This window comes from Fundulus heteroclitus, chromosome 19 (genome assembly GCF_011125445.2).
Source record: "Fundulus heteroclitus isolate FHET01 chromosome 19, MU-UCD_Fhet_4.1, whole genome shotgun sequence".
In the NCBI taxonomy this organism is placed as follows: domain Eukaryota; kingdom Metazoa; phylum Chordata; class Actinopteri; order Cyprinodontiformes; family Fundulidae; genus Fundulus; species Fundulus heteroclitus.
In genome coordinates this window covers 24,084,439-24,105,037 of record NC_046379.1, presented here as the reverse complement: position 1 = coordinate 24,105,037, position 20,599 = coordinate 24,084,439, and the positions used below count along the sequence as shown (strand labels likewise).

General features: G+C 40.5%; 1 protein-coding gene across 3 annotated transcripts in view; it reads left to right on the top strand.

Moving 5' to 3' along the window:
- Positions 1 to 3,788: 3,788 nt before the first annotated feature.
- The window catches only part of coq8ab (coenzyme Q8A, genome duplicate b), a 31,074-nt gene continuing 14,263 nt past the window's right edge, over positions 3,789 to 20,599 (top strand). Inside the window, exons 1-12 of one of the 3 annotated variants that reach the window (XM_036150401.1) lie at positions 3,789 to 4,117; positions 4,372 to 4,482; positions 7,432 to 7,731; positions 7,862 to 7,928; positions 10,120 to 10,191; positions 10,395 to 10,520; positions 13,140 to 13,225; positions 13,323 to 13,463; positions 13,548 to 13,629; positions 13,789 to 13,882; positions 19,007 to 19,148; positions 20,430 to 20,537. In XM_036150401.1, the coding sequence (XP_036006294.1) occupies positions 4,381 to 4,482; positions 7,432 to 7,731; positions 7,862 to 7,928; positions 10,120 to 10,191; positions 10,395 to 10,520; positions 13,140 to 13,225; positions 13,323 to 13,463; positions 13,548 to 13,629; positions 13,789 to 13,882; positions 19,007 to 19,148; positions 20,430 to 20,537 (1,320 nt within the window). In that variant the 5' untranslated portion in view covers positions 3,789 to 4,117; positions 4,372 to 4,380. Of the gene's footprint in view, positions 4,118 to 4,360; positions 4,483 to 7,428; positions 7,732 to 7,861; positions 7,929 to 10,119; positions 10,192 to 10,394; positions 10,521 to 13,139; positions 13,226 to 13,322; positions 13,464 to 13,547; positions 13,630 to 13,788; positions 13,883 to 19,006; positions 19,149 to 20,429; positions 20,538 to 20,599 lie in introns of those variants that run through there. The other 2 variants (XM_036150399.1, XM_036150400.1) reach the window with 2 other exon arrangements.

Genomic DNA, 20,599 nt, shown 5'->3' with positions numbered 1-20,599 from the left:
CATCGCCGCATACAGACCGTCACTAGAAAATGAGGCTATGCTTATAAGTAGCTTACTGATTTTATGTGAACGAGTCAGTGAATGTAAATTTTGTTGTTTCCTTTGACCACTCTTCAGGATGGGAAAGACGAGAAAACATGTAATTCAAATAATTCAAATAAAAGAGACTGAAGCTATGAGAAAGGTTTGTCTTGCCACCATTCGCAGTGCAAAGGGCGTTAAGGTAAAATATCCACAGCTCACTGTTAAGAGAAAAAAATTCAAAGTTAAACAAAAAATGAGCAATAATCCATAATTTTCTCTGCACTTGATGAATCTACCATAATTCCTAATTTTAAGAGTGGGTTGTGGTTAAATATATGTGAAATAATAAAATTCCAATGTCAGTGAATTACCAGTGGCTTGAACTGAAACGTCTTTCTTTAATAGCTGTGATCTGTGAGAAAATGTTGCTATCGTTTTGAAAATGAAATGCTTTCCTTTTCTCACTTGGAGTGGGATTTCATTTACACAACACGTCCGGGCCTCCTTTGTATATTTTGCTTGAAAACAAAACTGCAGATGGACAAGTTGGACCCAACACAGATTAGTACCACTAAGCCCCGCTCCTACAATGCAATCAGAAAGTGGTTTGGCAAGGTACGGCTGAAACAGGAAGGACCACCTCTGAACACGCATGGGCTAGTTGGAAGTCTGTTATACTCAAAATATCTAGGAAACCGTTGTGGGTGACTTGACCTGCAAGGTCCTACATGTCATGTTCACTATTGTGCCATTATATCATAGTCTAAGGATAGAAGAACGCTCTGTGTCCAGAGAAGGAACAGGCAGGCGTGCTGGATGGATGAATCAATGGTCTGACGCCAGGCTCATTACATTCTGTTTGTCTGACAAATGTCAGGTTTAAACTGCAACCTGTTGGGGAAACTGGGTTGGAGGTATAGGAAATCGGTATGTTGATCTGCTGATGTTCCTCCTTGTGATTGTTGGGGTGCTTAGTGTTTACGTTAAGGGAGCTTGATGAGATTGAGCTGAGTCACCGCTGACGTGCAATCTGACGAGGCTGCTGCTTGACCATATCTGCAGTAGATTAGCCCACTGTAATGGACTTTATTCAGGCCTGCCGTATGCGTCTGGATCCAGAAATATGCTGAACTGACTAAAAACATGGTTTAAAGGGAAGAAAGACAGAAAACAGTAAAAGCTCCCCTGACAAATAAATTATTCAGCACGCACACTTTGACTGGAGGGCCATTAATTGGTTAAAGTTACATTTTAGCTTCAATTTATGCAATAATTCAATGCAAACAATTTGCATTTTTAAGAGTTGAGGTTAAGATGGCTACTTTTAAATAAAAAGCCTTAGCTTATGCTGTTTTTGTTTTTCCCTTCATCTTTTAACATGGTCTCTGAAGGGCACTTACAATTATCTGAAAGGTAATTGTAAGGGATTACCAATTTAATGTTTGCACCAACACATTGTACAATGTGGTTATTTTGGTCCATTTGCACAAACATGACACAACCTTCTTTTACATCTTACATGTTTATTTGAAACTATTGGTATACATTACATATATTTGTGACATATAATTAGTTAGCTTTTGTCTGTTTGAGTTTGGTAAATGGTTTTCTTTGTACGTCTTTTTTTATTTTACTGGTGCTGAGGGGTTCCTCCGAACTCGTAAGGATGGCCGACGCAAGATGTGCCCTAATGTGCAGACATGAAGCACTGATTGGGGTTATACCAAGTGCAGTTCCATCGAGGGGAAGACATAATGACCAGTTAATCTAAATGTTGTTTACTGTCTTAGATCTACGAGTTGTTCATTTACATAAAGTCATGTTTGCCTATTGTTAACTGTGATTAATTGTAAGCTAGCTGTCAGCACTATTTGGTTTATTTTGTTAAGTACTTTCTAAAAACTTTGTTCCCCTTTTGTGCCAAACTGGATCAGCCAGTATTTAAATTCTCCTCTTGTCTCTTGTTGGGTAGGTCAGTTTTTTTTCCCCTTGTTAACCAGTCAGTTTACAGTCATGTTACTGTTAAAGATAAACTTTGTTTGAGTTTGTTCGAGCTCTTTTAAGGGTTCTGTGACATTATTTGATCTTTGAATATCCCTTTGAATTTGTCATTAAATAGACCCACCTTTAAAAAAAGAGTGCAACTGTGTCATCTTTCTTGGTTAATCAAAGCACTCAACTCCTTTCTTTAATTAAAGGTTATTGCGAAATTGGTTCGAATAAATCCAGAAAACGCAAATGAATTGGAGGGGTGGCTGTACATTTGTCTGGAGCTGGAGCCTATATGGTGATTAAATCAAGAAAAATTACAAAAAAAAATAATAACTTTGTCCAATATAAGTTATGCAAGGCAATTTCACTTTAAGATACAGTTTTTCGCCTATTAAACAACATTATGTGGTCAATTGTACACCTTTTGCTTAGTTATTTGATTGTAAATCATTATTTAATCAAGATTAAATATCTCCACCCAAATTGTCTTCCACATGCGCGTGTTTCTGATGCATGTAAGGCTTCTGATCAGAGATGTTTTGAGTTTGAGTTGTGAAATTCTATTTACTTGTTCAAGTGAGAACACCACGCGGATTTCAGGCAGGGTTCTCATCGAACCCTGCCTGACACAACTATGGGCAGATTTAATAATAATAATAAAAGAAGCTTAGTCTGGTAAATGCGTTCCATTAAGATGATCTTTGAGTTCCAGAAATATTTCTGACAGAACTGCATAACACTAACATCATTCCAGTCAACTCAAAAGGGTACTGCAGGTCAGAAAGTTGTTTAGGTAGGCTAAAGAAGTTTTATTTCAGACGCCATGCAGTGCCACTGTATTGGCAAATTATATGACTTTTTAAGGTGGCACGAGTTTATTTGTATTGCACATTTCAGTGACAAGACAATTCAAAGTGCTGTACATGAATAGGACATAAGAAAAGAAAAACACAGAGAAAAGTAGACTGCAGTGGCAAGTAAAGAAAAGTTGGACTACAAACTTAAAGTAATGATGTTTCAGGTAACAGTTTAAATAGATCAGTCAGATGTGGTCTAAACAAATAGGTTTTTAACCTTGATTTAAAAGAACTCAGGGTTTCAGCACTTTTACCAGCTGCTTTTCCATGTTTGGTTCTGGTTCTGGGTATGTAGAGTGGACTTGAACCAGAAGACCTGAGTGATCTGGGCAGTTACACGGACAAGTCTGTGATGTATTTTGGTGCTATAGGCCATTCAGTGATTTATAGACTAACAGGAGTATTTTAAAGTCCCTGTGAGACACAGGGAGCCAGTGTAAGGGCGTTGGAACCGAGGCAGAACATTTCACTTAGACATCTGGGGTATATCTAAGTGGAAAATGCGAACCACGTGGACAGATCTTAATCAGCTATTGTCAGCATTTGCTTCAGCAGCATCCATGATGGCCTGGGAGGTTAAAGGCAAACTCTGGCTCTAATATGTGAAGCCTCTTGAACATAACGCAACTGATGTTTCAGAATCTGTGATAAAATGTCCTCGACGCTGTGAAAATGAAATACTATTGCAGCAAATGACGTTTATTTGTCTCGCTGAACTCGAACTGCACTGTACTGTAGACCTACTGTATTATCTGCTTGTTCCCGTCGCGTGAAAAAAAAAAAGAAAAGAAAAACGACACTCCCGCGAGCACGTGACACTTGAGAAGTAGGGGGGAGAAGAAAATGGGCGGGAAGCTCGTGAACGCCTCGTGCGTGCAGCTCGCGATCCGCCCCTAGCGGACACGTCAGCGGGCACACAGCAGCAGCAGGCAGGAGCAGAGGAGGCGCAGCGGGCTGCTGACAGCTTCAGAGAGCACACAGAGACCAGGGTGGCTGCTTGATACTCGGAGGTACCGCTGCAGAACTTTGGGCTCCGCCGGGGAAACCCCACTCCCATGTCCCGCAGAGGGTCTCCCGCCGCGCCGTCTTGCAGGAGTTGAGTTTTTTTTCCCCCTCTGTAAGGATTTGTCAAGTCAAACCCAAAGGTGAGAGAGGAGACTCGTGCCACTGCAGTTGCACAATGCTCGCTGCTCTGCATGCTCTCTGAGCGGAGACGACGTGTTTAGGAAGGCTCCTGCCTGGTGGTGAGTGCAAGTTGTGGGTCTTTTGTTTGAACCCCTACTGTCAGATTGACTCTCCACCTCCATTGTCTCCGGTTCGTGTTCCGGGCTTTTCGTTGTTTTGCCTTCTGCTCTCCTTGCAGCCCCTCTCTGTTTACATTGTTTAGCTCGTGCTCGTACTGTAGCCCATTTATCTTGCAGGGATGGCCGCGCATAAACACACGAACCCGCGTGTTTTAGATCAGACGCTTGTTTTTGTCTGTGCAGGGTCTCCACAGGGTCTCATCATGACGGGGGACGCGGTGGTTCTGAGGGGTCTGAGCTGGATAAAGCAGGCGGCGAGCAGAGCCCCGGCAGGCAGCCTGCCCAGCCTCAACACCCACAGGCTGGTAAGCATCCATCCCATCATCAGATCACCAAGGGTGGGCAAATGAGCCGTAATTTGCCCCATGATGCAGCTGCACGCACACACACAGATTCTTCCTCATGTCGTCCACAGAAGAACACATGAGCTTGATTTTGTTTGAGGAAGACTATATATACGTTTTAATTAATGGATTATAACATTGTGTACTTTTTTTTTTTTTTTGTAAGCTGGGAAATAAGGTTTTCCAAATCTTACCGGCACTGTAAGGTCAACTTTTCACTTTATCAGCTCTGGTCAATCATCCGCAAGTCAGATACTGAAAAAAAGCAGATTATTTTTTTACCTACAGTTCATTAAATGCTTTGAAACTCAATGCTGCCACCGTGTTCAGTCAATGAATGCATTTCTGAACAGGATGTACTTTGAGCAAAAACAAACAAAACAAACTGTTACAGACATGTTTTGACGCATGCACAACTGCGTCTCACTTCGTTTTCTGTTGGATTCAAACCTACCAACCGTGTCCAAGAACTCGTGGCACGGTTGCTCTCCTTCACGCGCTGCGATCTGCAGCTCAGACCACACAGATAACAGAAAGTCGTTATCAGCTGGGAGAAGCCTGACGGGTGCATCGCTCATCACGACGTCAGAGGGCTGTTAGGGGTTTTCTTTAAGCAGCTCTTATGTTTATATTTTACATACAGCTGCATGTAAGGCTGCAGAGATGCCTTGATTGACGCTGAAAAGCCACCATTGTTCCGGATTCTCTGTAGTGGTTGTTGTAGTCGGCCACTCGGCGAACCTGATGGAGGGGCCCGGGGTGAAAATTTATTGTATGGCCCCTTTCACCCGGATGTGCATTCTCCGGGAGCCTCAGAAACTGATTTTGATTTTGATTTCATTTAACAGTGTTCCCTGAAGTCGTACTATTATTATTTTTTTTTTTTTTTTGGGCTTGAACTGACCAGAACTTCCCTCTGTAAAGCACACATAAACATGCATCTGTCCGTTCAGAGGAATTAAAGACAGCAAACAGAACCAGTTTGGGATTATTTCCTGGTTATCATTAGGGCCGCACAATTAATCGCATTTGCAATATAATTGCAATTTAAAAAAAAAACAATTTCCAAATCGCAGAGGTCTGCAATTTTTGGCTAAGTAACAATTAATGGTTTAGACGCGTCCTTTAGGTGTCAGTAATGTTTTAAAGCGGGTTTTTCCTCCACATGGAACGGAAGACAGTTGCAGCAGTGAGATAATCTAATTTTATTACTTGTTTTTGAGTTTATATAATCATACATAGCATTAAGTACAGGTCAATTAGTTTAATACATAGACTTGATTGTTGGATGCACTTTATGTTCTATAAGGATTGATGTCCAGATCAATTAAAAGATGTTCTCTTGAATTAATACTGTGATTAATAAAAACATTAAGTTCTTGTTTACGAAAATCTTTATCTAGAGGCCATTTTTGTTGCTTGTGGTTAATGCAGAGAAAAGTCAGAATCATATTGCAATAACAGTTGAAATAAAAAATAATCACATTTAATCGTCATCGCAATATTAAGATAAAAAAATCACAATTAGATTATTTTCCAAAATCGTTCTGCCCTAGTTATCAGTACACTATTTAAGTAACTTTTGATCTGGGGGCTCACATAGTAGAGATGATCAGAACCCTCTTCCGTGTAGCTAGATGAGTTTCACTTCAGGTTTTTTTGTTGTGGCACAAATTAAAATGACAGAATAAAAAATATTTACACATTTTCCTGCTAATGTAAGGTAATTTACCACTGGAAAGTTCTTATATATTTTGCAAGCATTATAAATAAGTAAGAAAAATGCATTAAAATAGAACATTTTTGAACTGAAAAATATCATTGATGGTTTACTATAATATCATTTTACTATAATTATCACTATAGTTATTCTAAAATCAACTTCTAATTTTTTTTCTTAAGCTCCAAGTGCAGTTAATGCTGAATAACTTCTTTGGTCTTCAGTAGAGAAATCCTCTGTTTATTCATTTATACTGTCGGGTTTATGCTTCATGTTATTAACTAACGGAGAATTTTTTATTTTTTTCTCTCAAGTCTTATGCGAGTTGATATTTCATAATTACTTAATTTTATGTATTCGGTTCCAGAGAAGGAGCAAAGCAGACCCACAGTATGATGGGTCTGCCTGGTTTATTGCTTGTTTTCCGCTTTAATTTTGACACATGAACAAACAGGTGTGCTGGATTCCTAAAGTGTTACATTTTAACTCCAACTAGCTGGACAGGTCACCGCTTTGTCACAAGACTAACATGCAACCATGCCCACACATAAAGGCAATCTCTAATTTCCAGTTAACCTAAAACGTGCCTGGAGAAAGCCCGCACATGCACGCGTAGCTGCAAACGCCCCACAAAACGCCCCCAGCTCGTCTGAGATTTGAACCCAGGGTCACCGTGCTGCAAAGCAACAGCACTAAACCGCTGCTCTGCAGTGAACTTTGCTTAGTTTTGGTCCCCATGTTTTTTTCAGTCCTCGTGTCTTCAGACTTTGCCAAAAGAACTTTATGTGGTTTGTTCTACTGTGGATGCTATGAGCTAAAACAATCACTTTGGTTTCGCTTCGCCCGCTATGCGATCCTAATGATAACCTTGAGTAAAAATACCAGTTTCCTGGTACATACACCAAAAAAAGTATAACATGACCATTGGCTGGTGTTAAGCAGATCCTATTAATATCTGATCAAACATTCAACCCAATGACAAATTTGGGACCTAGTGAGCACAATGGCTGTTTTTTTTTAAGAGCTACAATGAGTACAGCTTTGCTTCTCTTTCTTTTATACCTGGCTAAACTCCTGATTGAATGATTACCTGGGTGTCGTCCTATCCTGCAGCTCCCTCTCTCCTCAGATAATCGATCTATCTTTTTTTCTATCTTCTTTTTTTCTATCTTTCTTGTTTTGTCCAGCAGCCTTTCAACAAGCAGGTGGAAAGTGGCGTCCACAGAGCCATGCAGTTTTACAGATATTCATCCGTGGGCGCCTACTTCAGCACCTGCTTGGCCAGAAGGGTGAATGACGGTCACGGGACGTGCAGCAGCAGCAGCAGATCCGATGCCAAACACGCGAGGTACCACAGGAAGTGGTCAGGCGAGCTGTACTCTGGACACACGCGCCTGTTGAACCAGGACACAGTGGGGCGGCTGACGGCGGAGGACATGGACAAAGCAAGAAGCGTCAGGAAAACTGAAGCAAAGCAGTATAAACAAGTGGTACGTACCGTGTCTCTGGAAATAAACGCACAAAGAAACAGTGTTGGGTTTGGACCTTTCTAATATGATTGTCAGAGGCTGTAAAAATTTAAAAATGTTTTTATCTTCTTATCTTTCTTTCTTTATTTAGCTGAGTGAAAGTGCCCGGGAGAGGAAAGTGCCCGTCACGCGGATAGGAAGGCTGGTTAATTTTGGCAGTAAGTGTTTTTAGGATATTTTTTTATACCGTTTTTTTAAACAGCTGCACTGATCAAAGATTTGGTACTGATTTGGAGTATAGAGATGCACCGATCCGATACCCGGATTGGATATCGGCTCCGATATTGACTAATTAGCTGGATCGGATATCAGATGAATGACGCCAATCCAGGCATTCTTTTTTATTTATTAATATCATACATAGAAATACAGTTACAGCGAGCTAGTCACTTCATTTCTATGTTTGCGACGCAGGTTACGTCCTCACGCAGAGCAGCCAATGATGAGCAAACTCAGAGCAATATGGAGCAAGTGCTGGACCAAGCCAAGGCTGCTATTTGGAAGCACATTAAACTTGACATGCCAGCAAGTCCGACTGCAACATGCAATATGTGCAACAGGAAAATTATGAGGGGTGGTGATAAAGTTAGTACATTCAACACCACAAACATGGCAATAAGGTAAAAGGTTCATTAGTTCGACAGTAGTATCGGCTCGGTGTCGGTCGATATGCTCAGCCCAGGTATACCGGATCGGTAAAAAACTGGATTGGTGCATCTCTATTCCAACATCTTTGCTTTCATAAATCTTTGACCTGCCTTTAGTTTTTATATATATATATATATATATATATATATATATATATATATATATATATATATATATATATATATATATATATATATATATATATATTAGAGACTGAGGTGTTGTTACACTTTATGTATGAAAGCAATCCATGCAAATTCGTTTTTTAAAAAAAAAACAAGAATAATTTGGTTATGGCTGTTTTTTAAACCATCTTTAGCAGCTGGCTGATGTTAGCAACAAACACAATTAACTTACCTAGCTTTACCAACTGTGTAACAACATGCGTATTTCCTGGATAATGTAGCTCTTTGATTTTGGTGATCATCTCTGAATCTTTTAGCCAGTTTGACTAAACATCTGGTCCCTCTCCAACTTCTCGTTTTCCAAGAAGCTATCCACTACTGTCTCCTTTGTCATAGAAAAGTATAGAAACTACATTTAACAAGGTTAAGCTTGAAGACAAGGATTTCAGTGGTTATCTACATATATGTGTTAAATGTGTAAGAAGGCATTGAAGCGAGCGGACATGCATGGAAATACAACCGACTGCTAAACAGTGAAACAATGGTTAATGGACTGTAGGGCTTGAAAGTGTCCCACTCTCCTGCCCTCATCAGTATCTGGTGCACAGTTGTTCCCATGAATGTGCTGTGCAGCCGGTGTAAGACCACCAGGCAGCTGCAGGCTGCTGAGAACGAGACACAGAGCATGCAGGCAGAAAAAAAAAAGGTTTGGATCCCTGTCTAAGTTTCAAAGTGTTGGATGGTTGTTTAATCGCTGTTTTGAACCTGAAAATGATTCCTAAACACCAGAATGTAGGGATTTGATTAAAAGAAATGCTCCAGCTGTGCTTTATTTGTGTCCGCCTTTCCTTAAATAAGGTCAGTGATGCAGAAACATTTTTTTATTGTTTAGGAGATCAGGATCATTGTAATAATAATCCTTCGAGACGCTGACATTTCATTGTGTAACGCAACTATTTTAGCAGAAAAGTAGGTTGTGCAAACGAGTTTAGCAGCGCTGGCGCTTCCTCCGTAGCTGCAAAGGATCCTGGGAGAGTAACATACGAGTTATGCAATGAAAAATAAAAAAAATCAACGCTGCAGCTCTCAGAAAGTCTTTGGTTTGGTTTAATTTGGGTGTGCTTGTCATTGTGTGGCACAGAGCAAAGTTGCGTTTTAAAGGTTTGGTCAAGAGAGGGGTGAGCTCATGGTCGTAGTCAGCAGTTTTCCACATGCGCTGACTCGTTCCCTCACAAGAATGGAAGTTCAGAGTATCAGTAGCTGAGAAAAAGTTTCCGGGACGTGCCGAGGAGCACGCTAATTTAAAAACACGCTGTCAGAGTGCAGCTCTCTTACACTGGTATAAGTTGTTTCTCCGCCTTCTCCTGGCCCCAGTCTACCCCTGGTCTGGGAAAGCCTCTGAGTGTTACTTCCAGTAATGAGATCCATCTTCTGCTGCTGATGGCTGTTATCATCTCCCCGTTTGTTGCTGCGCTCATCAAACACAAAATGCGGACCTTAGAATTTCCAGGCTGCTAATCATGACGGTCCACTCCCAGGGAGCATCATCTTTGTTTGCTCTGATTTCTTTCTGCAGGTCTGGCAGTCGGACTCGGCATCGGAGCCATCGCAGATATGGCTAAGAAGAGTTTAAAACTGAAACAACAAGGTAACAAGAAGTGAACCGCTGTGTAGTTTGTTGCTTAGAGGCCTGATGATGGTGGATTTATGGATTGTGCGTATGAACAAAGGATGTTCTTTGATGCATTATCAAGGGGTTAAAAAGGCAAACTAACTACTATGTTCTGAAAACATGGTAATTTTTCTGACCAGTATTTGTGAATGATCAGTTTTTGTTTTTTTTTTGCAAAGGGAATAAAAAGGCCGTCCTGGACTCCAATCCCTTCCTCTCTGAAGCGAACGCTGAAAGAATTGTTCGGACACTTTGCAAAGTTCGAGGAGCGGCTTTAAAACTCGGCCAAATGCTCAGCATTCAAGGTGAGATTAAATAGTTCCCTTCCTCTCAATGACTTTTTCTGTAAAACTCAGAATGTTTTTTTAGTGATGCTGTTTGAATTGGTGTGTGTCTGAGGTGAGTCAGGCTGCTGCACCACATGAAGCCATAGTGGGATGTGTGTAAATAAAGGCAAGACAATTCAAAGAGCGTTTCATGTTGAAAACAAAAATGCACTGCAGTGGCATAGTAAAGGAAAGTTAGGCAAATGGGTTTTGTACCTTGTTTTAAAGGAACTCAGGGTTTCAGCATTTTTGCCGTTTCTGGGATTTTGTTCCAGATTAGTGGAGCATAAAAACAAAATGCTGCTTCTCCATGTTTGGTTCTGGTTCTGGGTATGCAGAGTAGACCTAAATACGATGATACAAAATCATTAACATATTTAGATGCTAAGCCAATAGCCGTCCAGGGATTATAGACTAACAGTCTTAGGTATTTTAAAATCGAAGTATTCTAAGTAAATATAAGTATTTTAAAATCTATTCTCTCAGATCCAGTGTAAGGACTTTAGAACTGGGGTGATGTGCTCTACTTTCTTAGTGTTAGTGAGGACGCTGGCAGCAGCGTTCTGGATCAGCTGCAGCTGTCTGATTAACTTTTTAGGCAGTCCTATAAGGACACGGTTGCAGTTTCACTAAAGATAACTGCAGGGAATAGTTTTTAAATTTCCTGCTGGGACATTAGTCCTTTAATCCTGGACATGTTCTTCAGGTGGTAGTAGGCCAACTTTAACTGTCCTCATGTGCCTCTGAAGGAAGGTCTGAGTCCATCACTACACCCAGATTTTGAGCCTGATCAGTAATTGTAGCTGTAATTACTGAAGCTATGTGTTAACTCTTGATCGCGCCTCCTTTGTTCCAAATTAATGACTTTGTTTTTGTTTTTATTGAACTTGGGAAAATAGTGGTACACCCAGGCATTGATTTATTCCCTGCATCTACTCAATCGCTGAATGGGTTCATGGTCACCTGGTGACACTGTGATGTGGAGCTGTGTGTGGTCTACATAACTATGGCTACTTATGTTGTTCTTTGTTATAATCAGCCAGTGGGAGCATGTAGATATTAAAATAGGAGGATCCCCAAGATAGAACCTTGAGGAACCTTGTGTGTGTGATATTAAAAAAGATATAAGCTTCGGGTAATGTCTGTCTCAGATTTAGTTTCTTTTACCAACCAGCAGGATTCATTCGTCAGCACTGAAAATACCCCCGGGCCGGCTGAACAAACTGCTTTCTGGTTGAGTTGTTAGTTATTGTAGGCAGCAGTTTAAACTGACTCTGGGGCTTGATGGAGCATGCTTACGTTACTGTGCTGTTTTTGCTCCTGTCCCCTAACCGTGCCGCTGTTAAATGTGAGCTCAATGACTGAAGCGTTTGTTGTCTGTAACATAAATCCCCTGACGTCTGGAAGATAAAGCCCCTACAGCCGCTCAAAAGCCCACATGGACATTCAGCAGCCTGTCTTCTGAAGTTGGTACCTGAATCCTCCACTTTCTTATTTTCAGGTCTCAGCTTGTTTTCTGACTATAACAGAGTTAGAACTAGAAATAGTGACTGTCAGAGTTAATTTTGTTAGTTTAAAAATGCAGAGAGAAACTGCAGAAGCTAAAATGCAATAAAAACACATGGTTAACACGGATATTTATTTTTGATTTGCAAAATTGTAATTTAGTCAACTCATTCTGCATTTGTCTGGAAGTCTGTCTTGACTTGTTTTGTGGATTTTGAAGTATGCTGCCGTGTAACCATCTGCACCACTGAGGCTACGGAGCGTGTCTGTTAAGCTGACCTTAGCTTTTCTGTTTCAGCTCAGAGGCTTACAGCAGGTCACACTGATTCTTAGGATTTAGCAAAAATGTGCCCAAACTGCTTCACTTACTTTATATTCAAACAATTTGTTGATTAGTAACTCAGCAGCTATAGGGTACAGGTTATTAGTTTATGCTCATCTGCTCAACTAACCCTGAAGAAGACATGTTTTTCTTGATGACCTAATGAAATGTTTGTGACTGCTGGTCAAAATACCACAGGACTCGAGGAAAAACGCTCTCATAGTTTTAGAAGGATCATACTGTTTCTTTGTTTTTTGCTTTTTTACTAATTAGAAAACTTAACTCCAATGGAGAAGCTACATTAGCTATATAAAGCTATATTTAACATTCCTGTTAGCTTGAGCTGGAGAGGTCAGTTTTAATTGTATACAGTAAATAATCAATTTGATATTTTAAAGGTACAGAGATAAGGGGTCAAAATACATGTCTGAGTTCATAGAGAAGTTAATAAATTCACACAAAAACCAAGTATAACAGCTATACTGTATTTAGCTTTAGCTTTTAGCTACATAAAGCTAAAGCTAAATGTAGCTAATACCTATATGTGATGTTTCTGTTAGCTTTGCCTAAACTTAGAAAGCTAAATGTAGCATTTTTTTTTACGAACAAGGTTTTATCTTCTGAGGTATGTAGTTAACAGAATTTTGGGTTATCAGCAAACACATTTATTACATTACATACACAAGCGTCAGGACGGCAGTTATTTTAGCCCTAGCACCTTAAAGAATATCAACTTTACATTTTCCTGTTTTCTAATTTTTCTCAATCAGACGATGCCTTTCTCAACCCTCAGCTGGCTAAGATCTTTGAGCGTGTCCGACAGAGCGCAGACTTCATGCCCACTAAACAGATGATGGTACAATTATTTTGAATAACAGCACAGGAACATTTTTTGGTTACATGTCTCCTGTACAGATCATTGATTGTTTTTCCCCCTCCTCATCTATCTCCAGAAAACTATCACAAATGATCTGGGTCCGAACTGGAGGGACAGCCTGGAGTCCTTTGAGGAGAAGCCGTTTGCAGCTGCCTCCATCGGTCAGGTGCACTTTGGGAGGCTGAAGGATGGCAGAGAGGTGGCCATGAAGATTCAAGTAAGTGTGGTGTTTGCACACGGATAAAGCATTCAAGTAAACTGTGACATAATTCTGCAAACTGATGCCCGAATGTCCCACCAGTACCCTGGAATTGCCAAGAGTATCAAGAGTGACGTGAATAACATCATGACTGCGCTGAGCTTAAGCAACGCCTTGCCTGAAGGTAACATTGTTGGCGGGTTCTTTATCACCTGTATGATAACAGCTGGTATTGTGTGAAGTTAGTCACACCTGATAATGCATATGTGCTAACCAAAAACACCTTGTCATGTGTTACCCCCCCCCCCCCACACCACATCTCCTTTTCACCCCCATTTCACAGGTTTGTTTCCTGAACATCTTATTGAGGTCATGAGTCGTGAGCTGGCTTGGGAGTGTGATTACATAAGGGAGGCAAACTGTGCCAGAAAATTTCAGTAAGTCCTTTACTTTTATTCTTATGCCACAGTTAAATTAGTGTGTGTCAGTCAATCATTTTGAAGTCAATTAAATTACAGTCAAAGCATTTCTGTTTCATCTTTAGACCCAGATCAGAAATTATTACCTCCTACATTTTATTTAGTACATTTCATCTACTTTATTTGTACATTATAAATAACTCAAACATGTTTTTCTTGGACAGTTGTGCAAAAGAAGAGCAGGTCACGAGTTGAATCCAGTATAATCGATGGGAATTGCAGGCACAATGATCAACGATGGGTGTTTTTAGTTTACGACTGCTGTTTCCTGCCTAGTCCTTATTTCTGGAAATATATGTATCTTTATCTGTTATCACAGGAAAGATCACAAAAACAATTAGCTCAGGATCGCCTTTTCTCAAGATAACATAATTGAATTATCCTTGAAACAAAACGCTCCAGGTAGCTGCTCCTAAGATAAGGCAAGCTGAAGAACTAGATTCAATGAGAACATTATCAGTGCAAAGTTAAAGTTTTACCTGGAGATAATATTTGGGTAATCATCATTGTCACTTAAAAAGAATGGGACATTATCTTCATGTAAGTAGGTCTTTAAATTTCACTCAGCAAAACTCCACATCTCGAATCTCGAAATAATGAGAAGCTGAAAATGATCAGTACAAAAAAAAGCTTGAGCTCTTGTCATCCTGAAAAATTTAAATCATTAGCAAAATAAAATAACCTCAAGGTCTTCTCATCCTAAGACGAGAATGACACCAACATCACCACAAAATAAGATGTAGGTATTACTTTGACAGTGGATATTATAACAATAAAACAAACCTAAGATCTCTCATTTCAAGATGAACCATTGCAGCAAGAAAACTTCAGATGTTATCTTTAAATGAGATAATATAAATCATCAGAAGAAAAGCTTGGGGTCTTGTTATGTTTAGTTGAACAAATAATAAGACAGTTACTAGAAAATTAGTTCTTGGTATCTCAATACAACAATAACATAATAGACTTACACTTAGACAACTTTATTTGTCATTAGGTATGCACAAAGTGCGTACAGAACGAAATTTCGTTTCGTACAGCTTTTGTAAATTGCAGTAGAAGTTAAATTACAGTTTTAGGTGCGGCAGAGATTTAGAAGTAAACAGTAGATTTTAAATATACAGTATACAAACAGTTGAAATGTAACAAAAAAGAGACATAGTATTATCTCAACAAAACAAGCTTCAGCTACAGCCTTGATACAGTATTTTAAAAACCACAATCTTCTCTTGAGATGACCCAATAAAACAATTATCACAGCAAAACCAGCCCATGGTCCTTTTATCTTGATATGATATTATGACAAGAGCTTAACAAAAAAATAATTAAATAAAATTTTATTTATATAGCGCCAATTCATGAAACATGTCATCTCAAGGCACTTTAGAAAGTCAAATTCAAGCATATTATACAGATTGGGTCAGATTATACAGATTGGTCAAACATTTCCTATATAAGGGAACCAGTTGATTGCATCAAGTCCCGACAAGCAGCATTCACTCCTGGAGAAGCGTAGAGCCACAGGGAGAGTCGTCTGCATTGTCCATGGCTTTGCAGCAATCCCTCATACTGAGCAAGCATGAAGCGACAGCGGGAAGGAAAAACCTCCAGCAGAACAGGGCTCAGTATGAACGGTCATCTGCCTCGACCGACTGGGGGTTAGAGAAGACAGAGCAGAGACACAACAAGAGAGACAAAAAAGCACAGAAGCACACATTGATCCCTTAGTTCGAAAAGGATGAGATAAAGAAAATGTCATTATAGATCTGATCAGAACTAATCGAGGCAAGATCAGTATTCACAAAACGATGGGCTTGGTAGCTAGGAAATTAAAAAAAAGCTTAAACTCTTATCTTGAGATAAGTAAACTCCAGATGTCATCATCTTCAGACTGTGGAAAGACCATAATCCTGTCCAAACACAGTTGAGTTCTCGTATAGCTGTAGGCATTACTGACATATAACGTGGAAATAATAAATCACTACGACAAAGTTTGAGATATGATCATGATATGAGATAATTAAACGTATGACAAAACAAACTCAAGATCTCTGATCTCCAGTTAACGACATAATAACAACATTTTATTATCTCTGCCCCAAGCTCTTGTTATTTTGACATAAGGAGATAATTGAAATACCATCAGGAAAGACAAAGTAGAGCTCTTTATCTCATAATAAGACCCCTGTGTCAGAATGAGTTTGAGGTCTGTTTCTCTCTTTTTCTATAGATAATGTGAAAATGTTTAATCTGCAAAAACCAAGCATGTAATTTTTCTTTTGGTACAATGAAATATAAAAAAAATAGAACGACAAAGCTGTTATCACAACAACACTGTTATGCCATAAGCTGGTTGAATATGCTTATTATTATTATTAATTATAATTTGGTATTATAATTTAAATAATAAATCATTCAACTCAAAATTCCGCTATAACAAATATAGTTCAAATGGTGGTGATGTTAGCTATAAGCTTATAAGTATTTATACCACTAATGTATTAGTTAATTTGCTGTTATGAACTCATTTATGCTGGAATAAATGATCAGGTCGGACTGTTAACCGACCAGGTTTATCCAGCAGGCTGTGAGAACCCCAATGTAACTGCAATTAGAGTTTAAATCCTTATTCCTTATCACCATCCAATGATATTGTCTCTGTATTAATGTCAGATGTTAACTCCAAAGGAGGTTAGCTCTGATTTCTGAATAACCATGTAACTGTGAATTGGACTGAACACAAAACAATTGGTTTTATTGAGCCAAAAGCAATTCCCTGTTACAGTAATTCTCTGATTCAAACAACTTTGGAATTCTTACTCATTACTAAACTAAAACATGCAAAATATATATGTGGAAATAAAGAACAAAACAAAAATAAACAATGGATTAAAATGAGCGGTTAGCAGATCTTAACTTAACTCAAAGTTGTTTAACACCGCCCTCGAAACACCGGCATTTCACGTATCAGCATTGATAGACAGAACAGCTTCGGGAATCTCACTGGACGCTTTGATGTCTTACCAAAAGCTAGTTCAGCTAAGCTACCTACAGTTCAGATACACGTCACCCTCCCAAGATGGCTGCTACGATGACGTATGAGGGGAGGTCCTAATGACGTAACCACGCTTACGCTGATGGGATAATGCCTCGCTTCGAGGGGCGCAGCTAACTGGGAGTTTAAAGCAAAGCCCGCGACTTGAGCTCGGACAAAAAGATTAAATTGATAAGAAGACGCGAAAAGAGAGAGGGGGGGAAAGCAGGGAAAAAGATGAAAAGAAATAAAGCGGTAACCCACGGCGGGGTTCTTGATGGATCACAAATCAACACAGCAAATCAATTGTAAAATGCATGCACATACAAAGAAAATGTTCAGCAAAATAATTCCAACTTCGTCGTGGAATAAAAGCATTAACCAACACCTACAAAGTTCTACCGCCTGCCCAGGCACTTCTAAACACCCTGTTGGTGAGACAGAAATAAAAGGGGAGACCCCGTTACTTTGAGGTGCCTCGGGGCTGGTCCGGAACGCTCCGAGTGTGCGGCTTTCTGGACGCGTCTTGACGAGCGCATTTGTCCACAGGCTGCAGCGGGACGGGGAAAAAGCTGCTTCGTTTCTTCCTCCGGGTTCAACAGTCGCTTTGTTGGCCAGACAAAGCGGGGTCCTCTTCGATCAGTGGGAGATCCGGCGTCTCTCAGTCTTTTGATCAGAGGGAATTTAAAAGTACTTATTTAAGTCGACCTCCTGTTATAAAAAGCAGGGAATAACCGTTGCGTCGAAAAATCTCGGTCCAGCGAGCAATCGAACACGTGGCGTGGAATCAGCTGTGCGTGTGTCTTCTCGGGTTGGCTAACAGCCAGGGAAGAAGATGGATTGTCGTGTGTGATCGGCTTTTATAGCCATCACCATAGCAACCTTATCTTGATCGGCGGCCATTTTGCCGTGTTGCGTGATGGGAGTTGGTGGCCATTTTGACCACATGAGTTGGTGGCCATTTTGACCACATTGCATCGTGGGTAACGCAGTCCGTTACGTCCCGAATTGATGCAGCTTTTGTCACGTATGAACTGGCACAACAACACAAACTCATAGTTTTGTTATCTTGAGATACTGAGTAATTAAAACGGTTCTGTTGATATGTTGTCTAGATAATAACATTTTATCTAAGGAAAATTAGCCGGCAATGCCCCAGGCATTTATTTGTCTTGATGACATCGAGTTAGGGCAAAGTTTTGGCTCTTTTAATGCGTCCAGTATTCTCATAATGAACCCCCCCCCCCCCCCCAGTCAGTCATTGCGTGGACTGAAATTTCAAATGTCAATTTTCAACGCCTGATGTGAGCCTGGAAAACAAAAGTTTTCAAAACAGAAACTGTGCGCCAGAGAAGTCTCTGTTTCTGCCCGTTTTCACTTTTTTTTAACTACCCAAAACATCTAAAGGTTTGAAGAACTGAAACTTTTGAAGAGTAACGCTGTAGAAAGTTGACTTCTCTTTACTCTTCATTTGTTTCAGTATCCCTGGTTGTAGCCCTCAGACGTGGGCGGGGTTAAGTGTATTAAACGCTTAATTTCCCAACACGTTTAGTTCATTTATGTTGGATTTTAACTGAGGCAAATTTTAGTAATTTCATCAAAGTTTAAGAATACAAATTCAGATTTTAAAAGCGCCACTGGTGGTTGTCTGTCTGACGTGCCAATGTCTGCGTTTTGCTCTAGCCCTAATCTTTAGTGAACAAATGCAGAATGCGCTCAAGTTTCACATCGGCGAACCTGCTCAGTGTCAGCAGACAAGAGTTAACACTCAGGCATTTAGCTGCGAGCGGAGAGAAACCTCCCTGGGGAGTTGGTGCCGACAAAACCAGAACTCACGGCTGAGTTAGTGTCGGACTGTGCTTTGATTGTTTCACAGAAACGGCCCTTCTGATGAAGAGCAGCGTTGCTCCGCGGCTTTAAAAATGTGCTCTTCAGTCATTCTGAGTGTTGTCCACAAGCCATGCTGATAAAATCCTTTTTAAAAGTCGAGAGCCTTCAGGAACTAAGCCAGATCTTTGTGTTTTATTTTACCCTTCTCTGTGTGGCAGGCAGCTGCTGAAGGATCACCCCTTCTTCTATGTGCCCGACGTGATAGACGAGCTCAGCAACGAGCGTGTCCTCACCACAACGCTGGTGTCCGGTTTCCCTCTGGACAAGGCTACGGACCTTCCCCAGGAGCTCAGGAACGAGGTATGCCTCAGAGCCTCAGAGCACGCTGACCTCTGCATGGTTTATGGTGCGGTTGACAGCCGCGGTCCGCATTACAGTCCCTGTTGAAGTGTAAATGGTGACGGTCCAAACATTGTGATATACTCCCTTTAACACCGCGGCATAATCCGCCCTGCTTGAACCTTTTTTTTTCTCCCACATTTTGTCGCCATATAACCACAAACTTCCATATTTTATTAGGGACTTACATAAAGAAACATAAAATAGTTTGATAAATGTGACCAAAAGGTTTTGAAACTAAAATCAAAAGTGTGGGGTGTGTTTATTTTACAGAGCCACATTTTCCTGTGATGCACAGTGTTACCTTTTTTTTCCACCCATAACATTTTTCACAAAGTTCAAATTGGTCTCATCTGTGAAGAGGACATTCTTCCACATGGGTCGTGGCAAACGGGACTTCTTGGGGCCTTCTTTCCACCTGAGCTGTGGATCTCTGCAGCTCCTCCAGAGCTACCATTTGCCTCGTATGAGCTTCTCTGGAGTCTTTGGGGTTACAGTGCTTAACTAGTGGTAGAGCTTCCCAGCACCACACCTTTGTGTTTCAGTTTGTTTTTTAGTTTGGTTTATGATTGGTCATATTGAAAATAAAACAAAAAACCAATAACGGGACAAACAACAATAAACTGTTTGATCAGCATCAGAACAACAGAAGTCAAACTTCCCACAGTTTATTTTGAAATCCCCTGTCAGAGTTTTAGTAGGTCAGTGCACCACTCTACCACCATTTTTAACTCGGCCCTTTACCGCTGCCCGTCTTTAAATATCTCTAAGTTGTGTTATTTACACTCGCTCTAAACACTGTGTGTAACTTCCGTTTTCCAGCTGCTGGCGTGCGCGACACATCAGCTGACTAGGATTGTGTGGCGTTCTCAGGCTGCGCTGGTTGCTTCAGACCGCATTAATACACCAAGGTGGTGATGTTAGACCATCTGTTAAAAAACAGTAATAAATAAACGTCACCCCCCACAGGAGGACAACCTGGCCATAAAGGAACGATGCGTTTATAATGACATCATGATGTGGTTTTGACACGGTTGATGAGCAAAGCAGTACTTGTGCAGAGCCAGTTGGGTCTAGCACCAGCTCTAATATTCTTATTTTTACATTTCTTCGCCTGAAGTAAATCTGCATGCTTTCCATTTGTGATTGGCTTTGCCGCTGGTGCACCTGAATGTCTCCACTGTGAGACAGTAAAGGATGTTTCTACTCTATAATAATAACAGGTTTGTTTCCGCTCCTCAGATCTGTGAGCAGATTCTGATTTTGTGCCTGAGGGAGTTGTTCGAATTCAGATTCATGCAGACGGATCCAAACTGGTCGAACTTCTTCTACGACCCGCAAATTCATAAGGTCAGTAAACCCGAGTGTCGCCGGAAGAGAAACGCTCATTTAAGAAGCCCTTCTCTCTCGCT